This window comes from Strix aluco, chromosome 3 (assembly GCF_031877795.1).
Source record: "Strix aluco isolate bStrAlu1 chromosome 3, bStrAlu1.hap1, whole genome shotgun sequence".
Classification (NCBI taxonomy): domain Eukaryota; kingdom Metazoa; phylum Chordata; class Aves; order Strigiformes; family Strigidae; genus Strix; species Strix aluco.
Genome location: NC_133933.1, coordinates 59,105,706 through 59,119,398, shown reverse-complemented (window position 1 = coordinate 59,119,398; position 13,693 = coordinate 59,105,706). Strand labels below are relative to the sequence as shown.

Sequence of the window (13,693 nt, the reverse complement as noted above, 5' to 3'; positions counted from 1 at the left end):
ACCTTGGACAGAAGCATGAAAGAATTTGAAGAGCTCCACGTGGCTAAAGAGATAATAAAAAGCAGAAGCTGGCAGAACCCCAGTGTCAGTATAGCTCACAAAAAAATTGTCTCTACAAAACCCAGTAACTGGTTCTGACCAACCCAAGGCCCTGAACCACAGGTTGAAAGACAACAACTGTAAATAAGGACACTTGGACTTGGAGGGTAAGTGAAGTTCTCACTTGAGCAACTCCTCTATGCATAGCAACTTGAACATCAAAAGGAGAGTATCCCACTAGCTAACCATTTGTCAAGAGAGTTGTCATGCCAAAGAAAAACATCTCACCTAGTTGTAAAAGCAACTGTAACACTGAAGGGGTTTCCTCACAGACTCTGCTTCTGAGATGAAAGAAGAGACTGCAGTCTCAGGGAACACCAAATCATGAACCCAGCACGAGCTGCAGGACAACCTGTACCAGGATGCATCTGAAGCACCACAAAAACAGCAGGGAGCTCTCTGAGCAAAAGGAAGATGTTACACCACTTTTCACAGTATGCACATTTATCAGTTTCAAATCAAAGGATGTATAGTAAATAAGCTGCCTCACACATAAATAATCAAGACTTGAAGCGAAACAAAGATTTTGCTCTAAGACTCTCTCAAGGAGAAAGGAGAATCACATGTTTTCAGATGTGACGACCTCTCCAAAGCTTGAGAGGTACAACCTGAAATGCAAAGGCTGGCTCAGAACAACTTACATGTGAACAGGGAGTCAGGGCATCAGACTGTCTCTAGCAAAATAGTGAATCGCACTCTCATCATCAGCCTGTTTCAGCTAACCAGTCCTCTGCTACAAATTACCCATTCAAAGCATCTGCTGGCAATACCTGAACAGCATAATGTTACATGACTCATACGCACATCAACGGTTACCCACCTATAGTCTGTATTTGTCTCTCAGCAAAACCAAAACAAGGTGCAACCAACTAGACATGAAGGCTTACTTTGCTCTCTCATATATATATACACTCAGCGCTTGAAGCGAGCCCTGTCATTTCTGAACCAGGCTTAAATCTCCATTATTTACTTCCCACATGCTCCCTGCCTGTCCCCGCTGTTCAGCCACCTCCTCTGGGCCTCCCCAAAGCCAGCCTGCGTGCTGACCTTCCCCTGCCAAGGTCCTGGTGTGTGCTCCAGCCATTTCCTGCCACGAAAGCGGCAATTCTTCCTTTCACATGGTCTTCCTAAATCCCTCTTCCTAGCAGTTGCAAGTTACCCTTCTCAGCTGGGACTCTTTGCACTTTTCTAGCCACAGAAATACTATTCTGGATACTGAGTCACTGCCCCTCCATCTCTTGTCATCCTCCGTTTCCTCTTTATATGTGAGGTATTTTCCTAAGAGAGGCATGTCTGTAGAAAAAAACACTCAATCCTTTTTTCTTTTTTTTTTTTTTTTTAAACTGCTCAAACCCACACAGCAACAGATCTACCCAAGAAAGGCAGAAGGGCCAAAGAGGAGCTAACATACCTTTTTAACCCCCTCTCCTCTCTTTTTCATGGCAGCTTACAAAATAAATAACTATCTGTAAGCATTCTGCAGTAGTTGTAATGAGGTTTGGCAAATGAAAAATGAAAATTTGTACAATCTTTTGTATTCTAAGTAAGTTTGAGATGAGGATTAAAAACCACAAGTAACTTGGCAAAGATTACTTGAAGAAAGTAGCATTCCATCAGAGAGAAAAAGCAACATGGAGAACATCCACCTCTTTCTTTTCTCTCAATTTTGGCAACTAGGAACTCAACCTCCACACTGACTAAACCCAATGAGACTCATTGTGACTAGGTCTGTAACAAGGATATGCAGAAGCATCCTTTTCCCTTCTCATTTATACATGAACACACACCATATGTGGTATGAAGCTATTCTTCACAGTCATGCCAATATTTTGATTAAGCCCTTGACCTTTGTTAACTTCCTGAGTTTAGATAGCTATCACGCAAAACTTAGGTTTTACAAAGTTTACCCATCTGCATGTATATACTCACTCCTGGACACAAAATCTAAACAACACATTGTCAGATCTGGGCTGAGCAAGAAACTATATACCTCACTGAGCCAACATGTCCCAGTATCCCTTCAATACACAACAGAACACCACCACAGTGAAGAAGAATGACACAGGATTAGACTCCATTTCATGCCTCATTGCAAAACACTCAGAAGAAAGGTAGCCATAATTAAAGAGAAAAACAGAATTTTTAAGGACTAACCACCGTTTTGCACTAGCTACAACTGAGCAGTCTCTACTGATGAAACAAGAAATAAAACAGATGTTTCCCCCAAACGTCTCCAAATACTGAAAGGGACACATCATCACAAAATAAAATATAACAAAAATAAAGCATCTTTCAATTTTTATTTGTACAGTGCACAGCAAGCAAGGTGGGATCTTCCACATACAAGCTGGAACACTGACAGAGAAATTTGGATAATTAAGTGGAGACACCGGGAATTTGACATTTTCCTCTATAAAGAAAACATGACCTCAGAGAAACTTTAGAGATGTATGGTATGTAAAAACAGAGAAAACCGTCCAAAGAATTTGCCATGTACAAAGATTCACAACATGCCCTGCCAGCAGGAAATCTGCCTTTACTCAGCCCTTTTTCTCCAGTGAAATGAAGAGACAGATCTAAGGAAACATATCCAGGGGGGTAACAGCGAGATGCCTGCTATTGCAGCCACACCAGTGCTCCAGCCACGCAGGGAGGCCGAGTGCTTACACACCTTCAGTGTGGTACCTGGAACCACCTCTCCTGTCAACATTCTTCAAGGAATATAAACAGCCTCCTCCACAGCCTGCTCTTCCTTCCACCAAAATCAGTGGCAAATCACAAGTGACCTCAGGGAAAGCAGAAGCACAAACAGCTTCTGTGGTGAAGATCTCCCACTGTGTTTGCTGTGCTGAAAGAAACCCCCATTTATATGCCGGAGATACAGCAAAAAGCAAATACCTGTTTTGAGCCTAATTAGTCCTTAGTCTGACATGAAGCATCATGTAAATCCAATGAAGAACACGTCAGAAACATGGCTAGTGCCCATCAACTGTTGTATTTCTTGGTATCCCCAATGCGACAGTGGACTATGAGCTTTTGATTGCTTGTTCAATTAGAAATTTCCTCACCTTATCAGTTTTTTTGGTTTTCAAATACATTTTTACTAGTTCTTTGATAAAATGTTGCACACGGAAATATGATTCCCCCAACTTTTGTATAAAATGTGACATATTCCTGCAACACACTCTGAAGCATCAAGTTTCTGAAGCACAAACATATAATCATCTTGAAGATGTAAACTTGAAGACAGAAACCGACTGACATACAATATGCAGTCTGTCCCCACCTTTTCCCATTTTACAATGGTTATTTATGAATTCTAAGGTGAGAAAGAAGCCTAAAAATGGAGTGGAAATCACAACCTGTAAATTGTGGTGCATATTATGTATGAATATGAATACACTTATGTATAAAACAGGATTTTTCTTATTTGCATCCTCACAGAGTACACATTTCAGTTTCAATGGAAAGCATTTATCGTCGGCTTTCAGAGCTACTGCACTAAGCTGGCCAACCACTGAAAGCTCCAAACCTCACAAGTATTAAAAAATTATTCTGCATAACTGAAGGCTACATTTAAGTTTATGCAGTGATATTGATAACTATGAAATATGTCTAACAGGGATGGTGAAGAGAGATGAGCCTCAATTTAGAAGCAGAAAGTAAGTATCGTCAATTTGCACTCCATCCCTAGAATTGCACTAGAAATTTCTGGTGTAAAAAAACCCTTTCAGCTGAGTTGGAATAGACGGGAAGCTCCTGCTGGAAGACCGCAAGCACAAGATCTGAAGAGGATAAATGTATTCCAGAACTGTAACAGATAAACAGAGATACTAAACACAGACAGAACACAAACATCCAAACATCTCCCCAGTTGTAAGTGCATAAGAAACACAGATTCTACAGCAATGACATATCACTTCTAGAGGTACATATTATGACCAGTAAGGTATTACCCTGGCAAGCAAAATACTTTAAAAGCCTAAAATTTTTCCTGAAGTGTGTGCAACGCTATGCAATCAGCCCTAGCATGTGTTTTCACCCAAGCTCCAGCTGTGGATATACACTCACTGAAAGAACTTCCAACAGTGCCACCGTGGTGCAATGAGCTCTCATGATAAGTGCTCTCAGATGCATTTTTTCTTCCCTCGAGTCAGACTGGGGTTACGGTCAAGCAGAGAGCAAGCTCTGCACAGCAGGGCTGACTCGGTGCTGGCACTGAAAGGACCAGGAGGCTCAACTCATCTGAACTTGTGAACGAATGACAAAAGTTGCTTTTTCCTTTCTTGTTGAAAACTTACGGGCCACACACTGCTCCAGTATAAACAAACTTTGTGCCTTAGGCTCATGAAGTCTTTATGTAAACAAGGCAGAAATTAGACCCTTTATCTTTTGTTCTTTTCTTCATCTTTTGTTTCCGTCATACCCATCAGCATGGCACAAAGCATCTTCAGCTGCAAGTGAGACTGTTCTGAGCGTCCCACAATCATTGCTCATGTACTCTCGATTTAATATCGTAACAAGCATGGTACTGTTTTCATTACCATCTATTGGCTCTCGTCATGCTCACTGCAAAGCTTTCGAAATATTGCTCTTATTATTGTATTAGTTACCTAATCTCCTTTACACACACACTCCTACACACAGAGAATATACTGAAGGTGAAGAACACTGCAATATGAAATTTTAGTATGCTGTTACCAAAGAGCAAAAAGCACTGTATATCATCATAAATACAGTGACAATAATGAAACAGAAAAAGATGTATTTATATTCCTGATAATTATATTACCATGCTTGTAAGCTTCAATGTGTATGTTTATCCATGCACGTAAGAGCAACCGTATTTTTTCCATCCGGAGGCCTGATCACATAAACCAATCTCAACAGCATATCCCCATGTTCAGCAGGGCCACAGGGAAGTCAAATCAGCAAAATCTAATGGGCTTGTAGCAGAGCAGACCTGCAAGAGCACTCCAACAAGATCGCACTCAAAATGCTACATGGATATTAGGAAGCAGTTTTCCAATTTATCGTATGACTTTCCGTAAAAAAGTCTGAAAGTGTGATTTATAAAACATTGTATTATATTCTTAAGCTTGTCCATCTAATTTTCCAGTTATACCCTGCTTAAAACTCTTTTCCAGATAGGTTATACAATCCCCACTCTCAATTTCAAACTCTTCACAGGAAATGTGCCTCAAACTAGTACGCAGCTCAACAATGCTTATCCAGGTGTCATTAAAACTTAAACCATTAAGTATTTTATTATACTAATCTTAGTTCAGATAAACACAGCACTTTATAACTTTGTGCTTCAAAACATGGCAGTAGACAAGAAAGGTCTGCTATTACTGTAAGGCAGGAAAAATGTTCCCCTCACCTCAAGAAGATCAAAGCAGAGCTGGCAGGCCCACACCTGACCCACACCACAGCTACTGTGGTGTGGTGGGGGCAGCTTCTTTTATTTTTAGAGTAGTTATTTTCCGTAATGGAAATTTTTGTTGTGAACTCCTGGGCTCAAATGTGTTTCAGTGAATTGTGTTGTAATTTCTTCCTGCCAAAGGGACAGTTAAGTCTCTTGACAACAATGAGAAACAAAAGCCCTTCTTACCTCTTTATCTAATCACACAACACGTGTCTACATACTTCTTTAATGGAGAATATGCTTTTACAGCAGAAACTTAATTTTTACAGACTTGCACACGTTAAACCCCATTCCTTCTTTTTGTTCATCTCCTCATTAAAAACCTGGAATCTAAATTCTTGCAAAGCCACCTCAGCATTCCCAGCGTCACAACCACCACCTTCCTCCTCCTCCTCCCACTGCCAATAATGGCAACAGACAAAGCAGCATGTTCATTAGTCATCGCCTGAGTCATGCAATGGCAAAGAGGAAAATTATTAGCATCACTTTATGTTAAAACAGGTATTGTGATAAATCACTTTGCTGGGTCATTAAAAAGAAATTCTTATTCATCCCGTGTTACTGAACCTCCTGAAGCCTCTGCAACCATTGATACCATGACAATGGGGTAAGCAGAAAAGGAAAAAGCCTGTGCTGCTGCATGAAGGAAAAGCTACAACCAGAGACACCAAGTGATGGAAGGAAACCCGGGAAGGCACAGGCAGCAGGACTGGGCACACCCGCATCCTCTCCTCCACCATGCTACCTCTGAAGGGATAGAAGTCCTGAAGGAGCCAAGTCCAGGGCCCAAGCTGGAGCAGTTCAACCAGGGTCTGGAAGCAGATGGAAGTCCTTTCTCCCCTCGGACTCTAACTCTTGCCCCAGGCACTGCCCGTTTCATCTGTCCCTCATCCCTGCACCCATCTAGCAGTGACCCCGCTCTGTCATGTGTCGGTCCCTCCACTTGGCTCATGCGGCTTAACCTCTCTGTGCCTCTGTTTGCACAGCATCTCCTGCAATCACCGCTAATTTACATTGATTTCTAGACAGCATCAGAATACGTTAATTATTATCTAGTTCTGTAAAGGGTCATTTACTCTGAGATACGCTAAAAATAAAGAGTTTTTAACCTGACTACAGAAAATGGTAACCAGCATCTGTAGCATAATACACTGCATTTTAGGTAATAAAATTTCTTTAAGTGCTCATTGTCCTGCATGTGCAACACTTTCTCATTTTCCACACCAATTTTCACGTTTTCTTTCTGTTTAGAGGCTCCATTTTTTCATATCCACAAAAAGAAGGAGTCATCATTACAGGCAAAGTCTGGCAATCTGGTATTCCATTGCTCTTAAAAGACAGAGAGCTTGGTTGATTGACTTTCAAAATGTGAAAAAAATGAGGAAAAACAGTGGTTCCAAATATTGATAACGGAGCTGGTATTCACAGCAAACCAGCAACACACTGGAAAACAAAATTTTATCACCAAGATTCAAGTTTACCATTAATTTATAGTTATTCTCTAGCAAAGAGCAGTTCATAGCAGCCAAAGAACAGGTATATAAAAATCTTTCCTGCTTTTTCCTCTGTAATTCAAAGGCCAGGGAAACATGGAGTTTGCTTTCAAGAACAAATGAAGAGAGCACCAGAACCTATGCATTCCTGACTGCATAGGGGCTTGCAGGGACTAAACTCTCTGATGAAGACATCTGTTTTATGTGACCTGACGTGCAAGAAAAAGCTAGACCAAAGGTTATCTCTACGAGCTGTCTTTCTTCATAAAGGGATTAGCATTGCTAGGTGTAACATCACATGGAGACAAGAGGGAATGGAGATGCAACAGGTTAAGTTTAAAATATAAAACTGAATCCAACACTGAAACTGACAGTCACTCTCTTTTGATTTATTTGAAAGCAAGATATACTCTACAGTTTTGTAAAATAGAAAAAACAACACCTGCTAGTTTGAAAAGCAGAGACCACGCCTCCTAGGTTTATCCTTACTGTTGCAACTGGGATATGCTTTAAAAATGCAGTCCAAAGTAAAAGTCGGAACAAAAAAGTTTTGAATCAGAATATCTCAAAGTGCTTTTTGAGCTAATTACAGTGTGCCACAACTGTTTTGTTGACATGTCAATACAAATCAGAAAAAAAACAAGCATATTGCATTTTCAAAAGCACATTCTACCTGGAACAGCTACTCAGTTGCCTGCACTTTTCCACAGAGCCATACTGAGCACCGATGGCTTCAGCGGAAGTGGCCTTTTGGTGCCAAGCAGACATCATGGAAACAGAATAGCCCAAACAAGACATAGATAGCAATGGAGTAGAGAGATTTCCATGGGACGTCACAGCGAACTAACGATGGCTTAAGGTGTAAGCTGCCACAACTCCTCCTGGCAGTCCTCCGCCTGCTTTTATCGGTCAGGGATCTACTTTCCAATCTCTCCAGATATCCAGGCTCCCTGGCTTAATATCAAACTCCTTCCCCCAAAGTATGTTAGCCAGTATGTAATTACGTGTTATCACAGTAGTATTATCAGCTGGCATCTTTCTCTCTTTCAGTTTGTTTCTTTATTACTTTGATAAGAAATTCAAATAGTCACTGAAACACAGAAAGCAAGATAGATTATGTATGTAAATATTAGGGCTCCCAGTACAATACCCAAATGAGCTTTATTGTCCTCAAAAGACTGTTCTCTTCAGCTAACTGCAGATGGTGGGAAAACACTGGCTTTCTCTTAGCATAACTGAAAAATATTACCAAAAATGAAGACTTTTCTTTTATTTCAGCTCTTATAATTTATTCAATAGTTTGATACAAGAAACTAGCTATCACTTTGAAATAAAAAGCTGGAGAGACTTCCAATTTCATTGCATCTCTTCAAGTTCCACTGTATCTTCGGCATTTTAGCCACTGAAGACAAAATCTCCTCACACAAATTTTCTTTAGTGAAATCCCTGCTCTATCAAAACTGATGAGAGTTTTGCCAGCGATTTCATTAATGGCAGGATTTGACCCAGATACCTGTTCCAGTTATGCTAGGTGAGAAGTTAGAACGTCCCATAAACAGACACTGGAGTGTCTTTCCTGTACTGTTCACAGCCCATGTTTTGAAAACACATCTTTAAAAGACTAAAGTTCATGATTTTCACTTCATATTACAATTTGTTTTCGGATCTCATCACATACAAACCTTCAGACTCTTAGCAACAGAGAGTTTGCTATTGCCACATCAATACGTGATTCTGTGCCAAAAATATCCCTTTTTATGGTGTCGAGTTTTGGGGATGCAGAGAATTTCTATGTTACTACTCATGATCCACCTCCCGCAATCTCTCTCTAAAACCTTAATAAACTTCCACCATCCATTGTTGCTCTGAGACACTGCAAATTATAATTAACCAGTACATTCAACATGTGCTTGCTACAGACTAAGCAAAAGCTTTTAAGTATAATTATGTTATCTAGTGAGCTCCATTAACAGCACAAATAGCTTTGAGGTGCTTATACCACTGCTGCACCTATGGAATACTTCATTAGAATAAGTGCAAGAGGGAAAAGTCGCATTTACTTCAGCAAAATCCCAGTACAGCTGCAAGTACACTCAATATTTGTCAAGTACAGAGAGAGTGTTATTATGTGACTTCAAAGTCCGTAAAATATGCTGCTTACAAGCAGCACTTGAAAAGTATTTGCTTCCCCTCCGGACCTGGGATCTGCCATCACAGGTCCCTGCTAATGAGGTCCTGTTTTAAGGAACCTAACTAAACATACACAAGCAATGAAATATATTGATCCGCTGAGTGAGAGGGGCTGAATGTGTACTTTAAGGAACTGCAGTACCGAATACCAGCTGGGTGGACTCCCACGGCCTCTCCTCCTAAACCTGCACCTAGAGGAGACGTCACCACAGCCACCACCATGCCCCACAAGGCCTCCAGCAGGGCCAGTCAGAGGAAGGCGACACCTTCCCCTCCTCCTCCCCACTGCTGTAACTCCTCAGTATGAGGAGAACAGAATCAGGCATTTCATCATTTTCATGAAGAACATCTTTTTCACCATAAGGACAGTGAAGCAGTGGAACAGGCTGCACAGAGAGGTTTTGTGGTTTCTGTCCCTGGAGGTTTTCAAGACCTGACTGGATAAAGCCCCAAGCAACCTCACCTGGCCTCACAGCTCTCCCTGCTGCAGCTCGAGATCGGACTAGATGCTGCCTGAGGTCCTTTCTAACCTGCATCATCCTATGATCATTGCTTAAGAATGCATTTTTCTCTCTCAGTCAATCAACAAACTTCTGATGATCACCTTCTTTCTTCATTTCATTCTAGTTTCCCCTCCCAAGATCCTGACTCTTCTCTTCCCCGCTGCTAGTGCATTCCTTTTGTAGCTTTGAAGTTGTTGTAGAGCCAACCTGGGCAGCCTACCACTGCACCAACTTCTTGGTTCATTGAGCTGTTCCCAGTGAACCACTCCAGTGTCTACCTCTGTGCTCCCTAGACATTTTAGATGATGAATTACTGAAAATCCCAGTAGTTTAAGACCCATACTCTCAAGTGACAACACAAAAGAAGTCAGTTAGCTATGCAGGCCACTGTTGTGGCCTCATGGACCATGAGCAATCATCTACAGCCTTCCATCTGGGAGCCACAAACCTAGTTTACTGTTTGCCTTTCACAGCATAGGTTTGAAAGGGACAAAGCTCTACGTACCACAAAGACAAGCAGTGACAAATGCACTGGAGCTACCTCTTCCTTGCCTTCAGACAAGAACAGAGCACTAATTAAGTCTATACTCAGTTCATATTAAGATATATTTTGCAGACGCCAAGACTAGAAAGTCTTTTAAAACCCAAATCTGAAGAAAGCTGACAGCTTGCAGCAGGAAGAGCTTCTGTCTTCCCTCAGGTAAGTTATTATTTGAGACCCAACACAAGGGTATCTTTTCGTATTTCTAATTGTGTTGCAACACAAAACACTGCAGTAAGAAAAGGTAACAGGGCCGGGTGATGTTTGCAACTGATATAAACCAGCAACTTCACAGTTACAAGATGATTCCTTCCTGTAAAGCAGACCAATTCTAAAGACAAATGACTTTAGCTTAGTTTTATTAGAAGACAAAAAATAAATAGCTCTGTTTTCCCAGGAAGGAAACTAGCTTGTACAGCCAGAAGAAACCTATTCAAATTATTAGCTGTGTGAGAATCAGATCTTTTTCTGCACTGAGCTCCAGTACGCTAGGCTGTTGGTTTGGCCTCCTCAAACACTCCTTCCCAGGCATCCAATAGCACTTTGCTCTTACTAAATGCAGTACTGAAACCTGCCAGAAAAAAAGAGAGAAAGAGACTGTTCATAAAGTACCAACTGTGTGCTCCCTACAAACTGGCAGAACTGACTCTGCTTGCATTCTTAGATTAAAATCATTAACAGTGAGAGAGCGTACGCAGCCGGGTGCTATTAAATTCAATGCCATGTCAATAGAGAGCATCTATGAAGAAGCGAGGCAGATTTTTTAATCTTACTTTGGGTATTAACAATAAAGTCCACTCAGAAAAAAAACTGCAGCATAAAACGCTAATTAAATTCTCTGTTCAATTCTGTAACACTTCTGAATTAGAACCTACGGGTTTACCATTCGTTACATTCCACAGGAGCGTTCCAGAAGATATTTCTCATAATATTCTTTAACGTCTGTTGGTTAAATGTTAGTAACAAAAGTTAATACGCATCAAGCCTATTTGTTTGCTTTTAAAACGAATAAACAGGCACTCCGCTGTTGATTACCACATTCCTGCATCACTGGAAAACTGCCAGCTCCAGTAAGTATATAACACTAGTATTTGTTTTTTTGCTGAGTGGCAGTCCTCTGCGGTAATTATCATCTTGCACCTAAAGTAAATATTATCCTCCTGCTGCAAGTAGAAATAAAGAATTGACTCTTCCTGTACTTTTACTGTTTGCCATCCAGTCCGTCCTGTCGGTACGCTACGTGCCCACTAAATATAATTCCTTGAGCCCTTGTTACTGGGGCCATCTCTTTTGTTTGTAACCAGTGAATTACGAGGATTAGTCCCTCCCCAGAAGATCACCAGCCCAGAAACTCCACGGGCTGTAACCGAGCAACTCCCTTCCAAAAAACCACGGGGAAGAAATGCTCCAAATCCAGCACCCGGGAGCGCAACCGGACAGCGCTGCTGGACGGACTGGCGGCCGTGACCCGGGCCCACGGCGCCCACCGGACCCACGGGTGGCAGCTCCCCCCACGCGCGAGGCTCCACCCGAGCCCGGCGCGGGGACGCCGAAACACGTGCGTGGAATGTGAAGGCAGCAACAAACCAGCCTTTCGCCCAAATTTAACCGAATCCGCCAGCACGCCAGGAAACAATGTGCCCATTGACCGGCCTCAGCGGGCGCGTAAACAGGCGCCAGGGCTGCCCGGCCCCGGTAAACAGCCCCGAACCCGCAGCCGCTCCGCGCCGTCCGTCACCCTCCCCGACAGTGACAGCCCAGAAAACTTCACTCTGAAGCCGTGACGAAAGCGGTCGCTGCACAGCACTGGGCTTTGCCCACGGACTCGCTTTCGCGAGGACGTACGAGCCCGCGCGGCGAGGGCGCTCCCCAACCGGGCACCGCTCCGCGGCAGGTGCCGGCGAGACGCGGCGTCCCACGGCGGGCGGCCCCCGCGCCCGATGCCGCCCCGGCCCCCGGCCCCGGCCCGGCCGCACTCACCAGGATGCCCATCACGTCGGCCCACAGCTGGGCGAACGCCTCCGACGTGCCGCTCTCCGCCGGGGCGGCGGGGCCGCCCGCCCGCTCCCCCTCCATACCCCGGCCCGGCCGCCGGATCAGCGCCGGCTCGCCGCCGCCGCCGCCGGGCCGCCCCGCCCCGCCATGCCTCCCCCGCCCCGCTCCCGGCCGGCCCGCCCCGGGACACCGCCGCCCCCCTCAAACTTTGGGCCCAGCGACAGCCCGGCCGGCGGCGCGGCGGTGCCACTGCGGCGCGGCGGGGGCGCCCACCCGGCGGCGGGGCGGCGGCAAAGCCCCTCCTCCCCCTGCCCCCGGCCGGCCCCGCACCCCCCGCCTGCCCGTGGGCTCGCCCGGCGCACGTGGCCGCCCGGGGCGGCAACAAAGGGCCCCAGCGCCGCCCCGAAAGCCGGGCCCCGGCGGAGGGCTTGTTGCTGACCGGGCTCCCCCCTCCCTGCCCCGCGCCTCACCTGGCTGCCGGGAGCTCCGGCGGCAAAGTCAACGGCGCTCGCTTAACACCGCGGAAAGACCCGCTGGGCAGCGGTGCCAGCCGCCCCCGGTGCCCGGCCGGCACGGGAAGAGGCGCCCAGTTAACCCAGACTTTTAGTTTAAATACCGGGCCCGTATCGTTCTCCTGAGGAGAGATCTGTCAGCCATCGCCTTGTGAAAGGCAAAGCTCGCCTTGGGGAGGGACTGCGGGAACGCTGCCTCCATCCATGCCTCCTGCTCCCTGTTACAACCCCCCGGCCTCATAAGGGCATTAAATAATCACTAATGACAGACAGCAGCAGGGATGCTCCAGCACCCTTCTAAGGAACCGGCTGAAAGCCCCTGCTCGCACACACAAGCACCTTACACCTTGCTGGGGAAGGTTCAACAGCAGTGGCCAAGCCCCACTGCCCCTGGTCGGCAGGAGAGGTCAGGGGGTGCAGGGGTGGGAGGATGACCCAAAGTCCCGCTCGCCACCTCGCTCCCAACTCCTCCTAGAGCCAGCAGCAAGGAAATCCTTTAGTCTTAGTGCTCATCCCTAAGCTGTGAAATGGTTAGATGCATCTTGAAAAGCTACTGTTTCCAGCTGTTGTTTATTGGAAGCACCTGTCTGTGCAGGGGTGGGGGGGGAAAGCAATGGATTTAATGGATATGCAGCTGTCACACACTGTCCGAGCATTTTAAGAGCTCACCCCTTGGAGCAGTTAGTAGCTTCTCCAGCATCCCACCAGCACTGCTTCTGCATGTTATGTGCCCTGTCCCATCCAAACACAACCCAGGGCCTGGCCTAGCACCTGTGCTCCCACCCCCCCCCCCGCCCCAGGCTCCCTGTTTGGCCCCGGGGTGTCCCGGCACAGGCTCCCCGCAGCCAGCTCCACAGCTGACAAGGCTTGCACCGATTTTGCTGCACCAGTGCCCTGGGAGGGCTGTAGCAACAAATGATGCCATTTGCTAA

The 13,693-nt window shown here is 45.2% G+C and overlaps 1 protein-coding gene across 5 annotated transcripts in view; it reads right to left on the bottom strand.

Moving 5' to 3' along the window:
- LOC141920991 (SAM and SH3 domain-containing protein 1-like) overlaps positions 1 to 13,693 on the bottom strand; it is a 574,883-nt gene that overhangs the window by 113,792 nt on the left and 447,398 nt on the right. Inside the window, exon 1 of one of the 5 annotated variants that reach the window (XM_074818714.1) lies at positions 12,235 to 12,369. The exons of the other annotated variants lie outside the window; for them this stretch is intronic. Coding sequence (XP_074674815.1) covers positions 12,235 to 12,330 — 96 coding nt within the window. The 5' untranslated portion in view covers positions 12,331 to 12,369. Of the gene's footprint in view, positions 1 to 12,234; positions 12,370 to 13,693 lie in introns of those variants that run through there. 5 annotated transcript variants of the gene reach the window in all.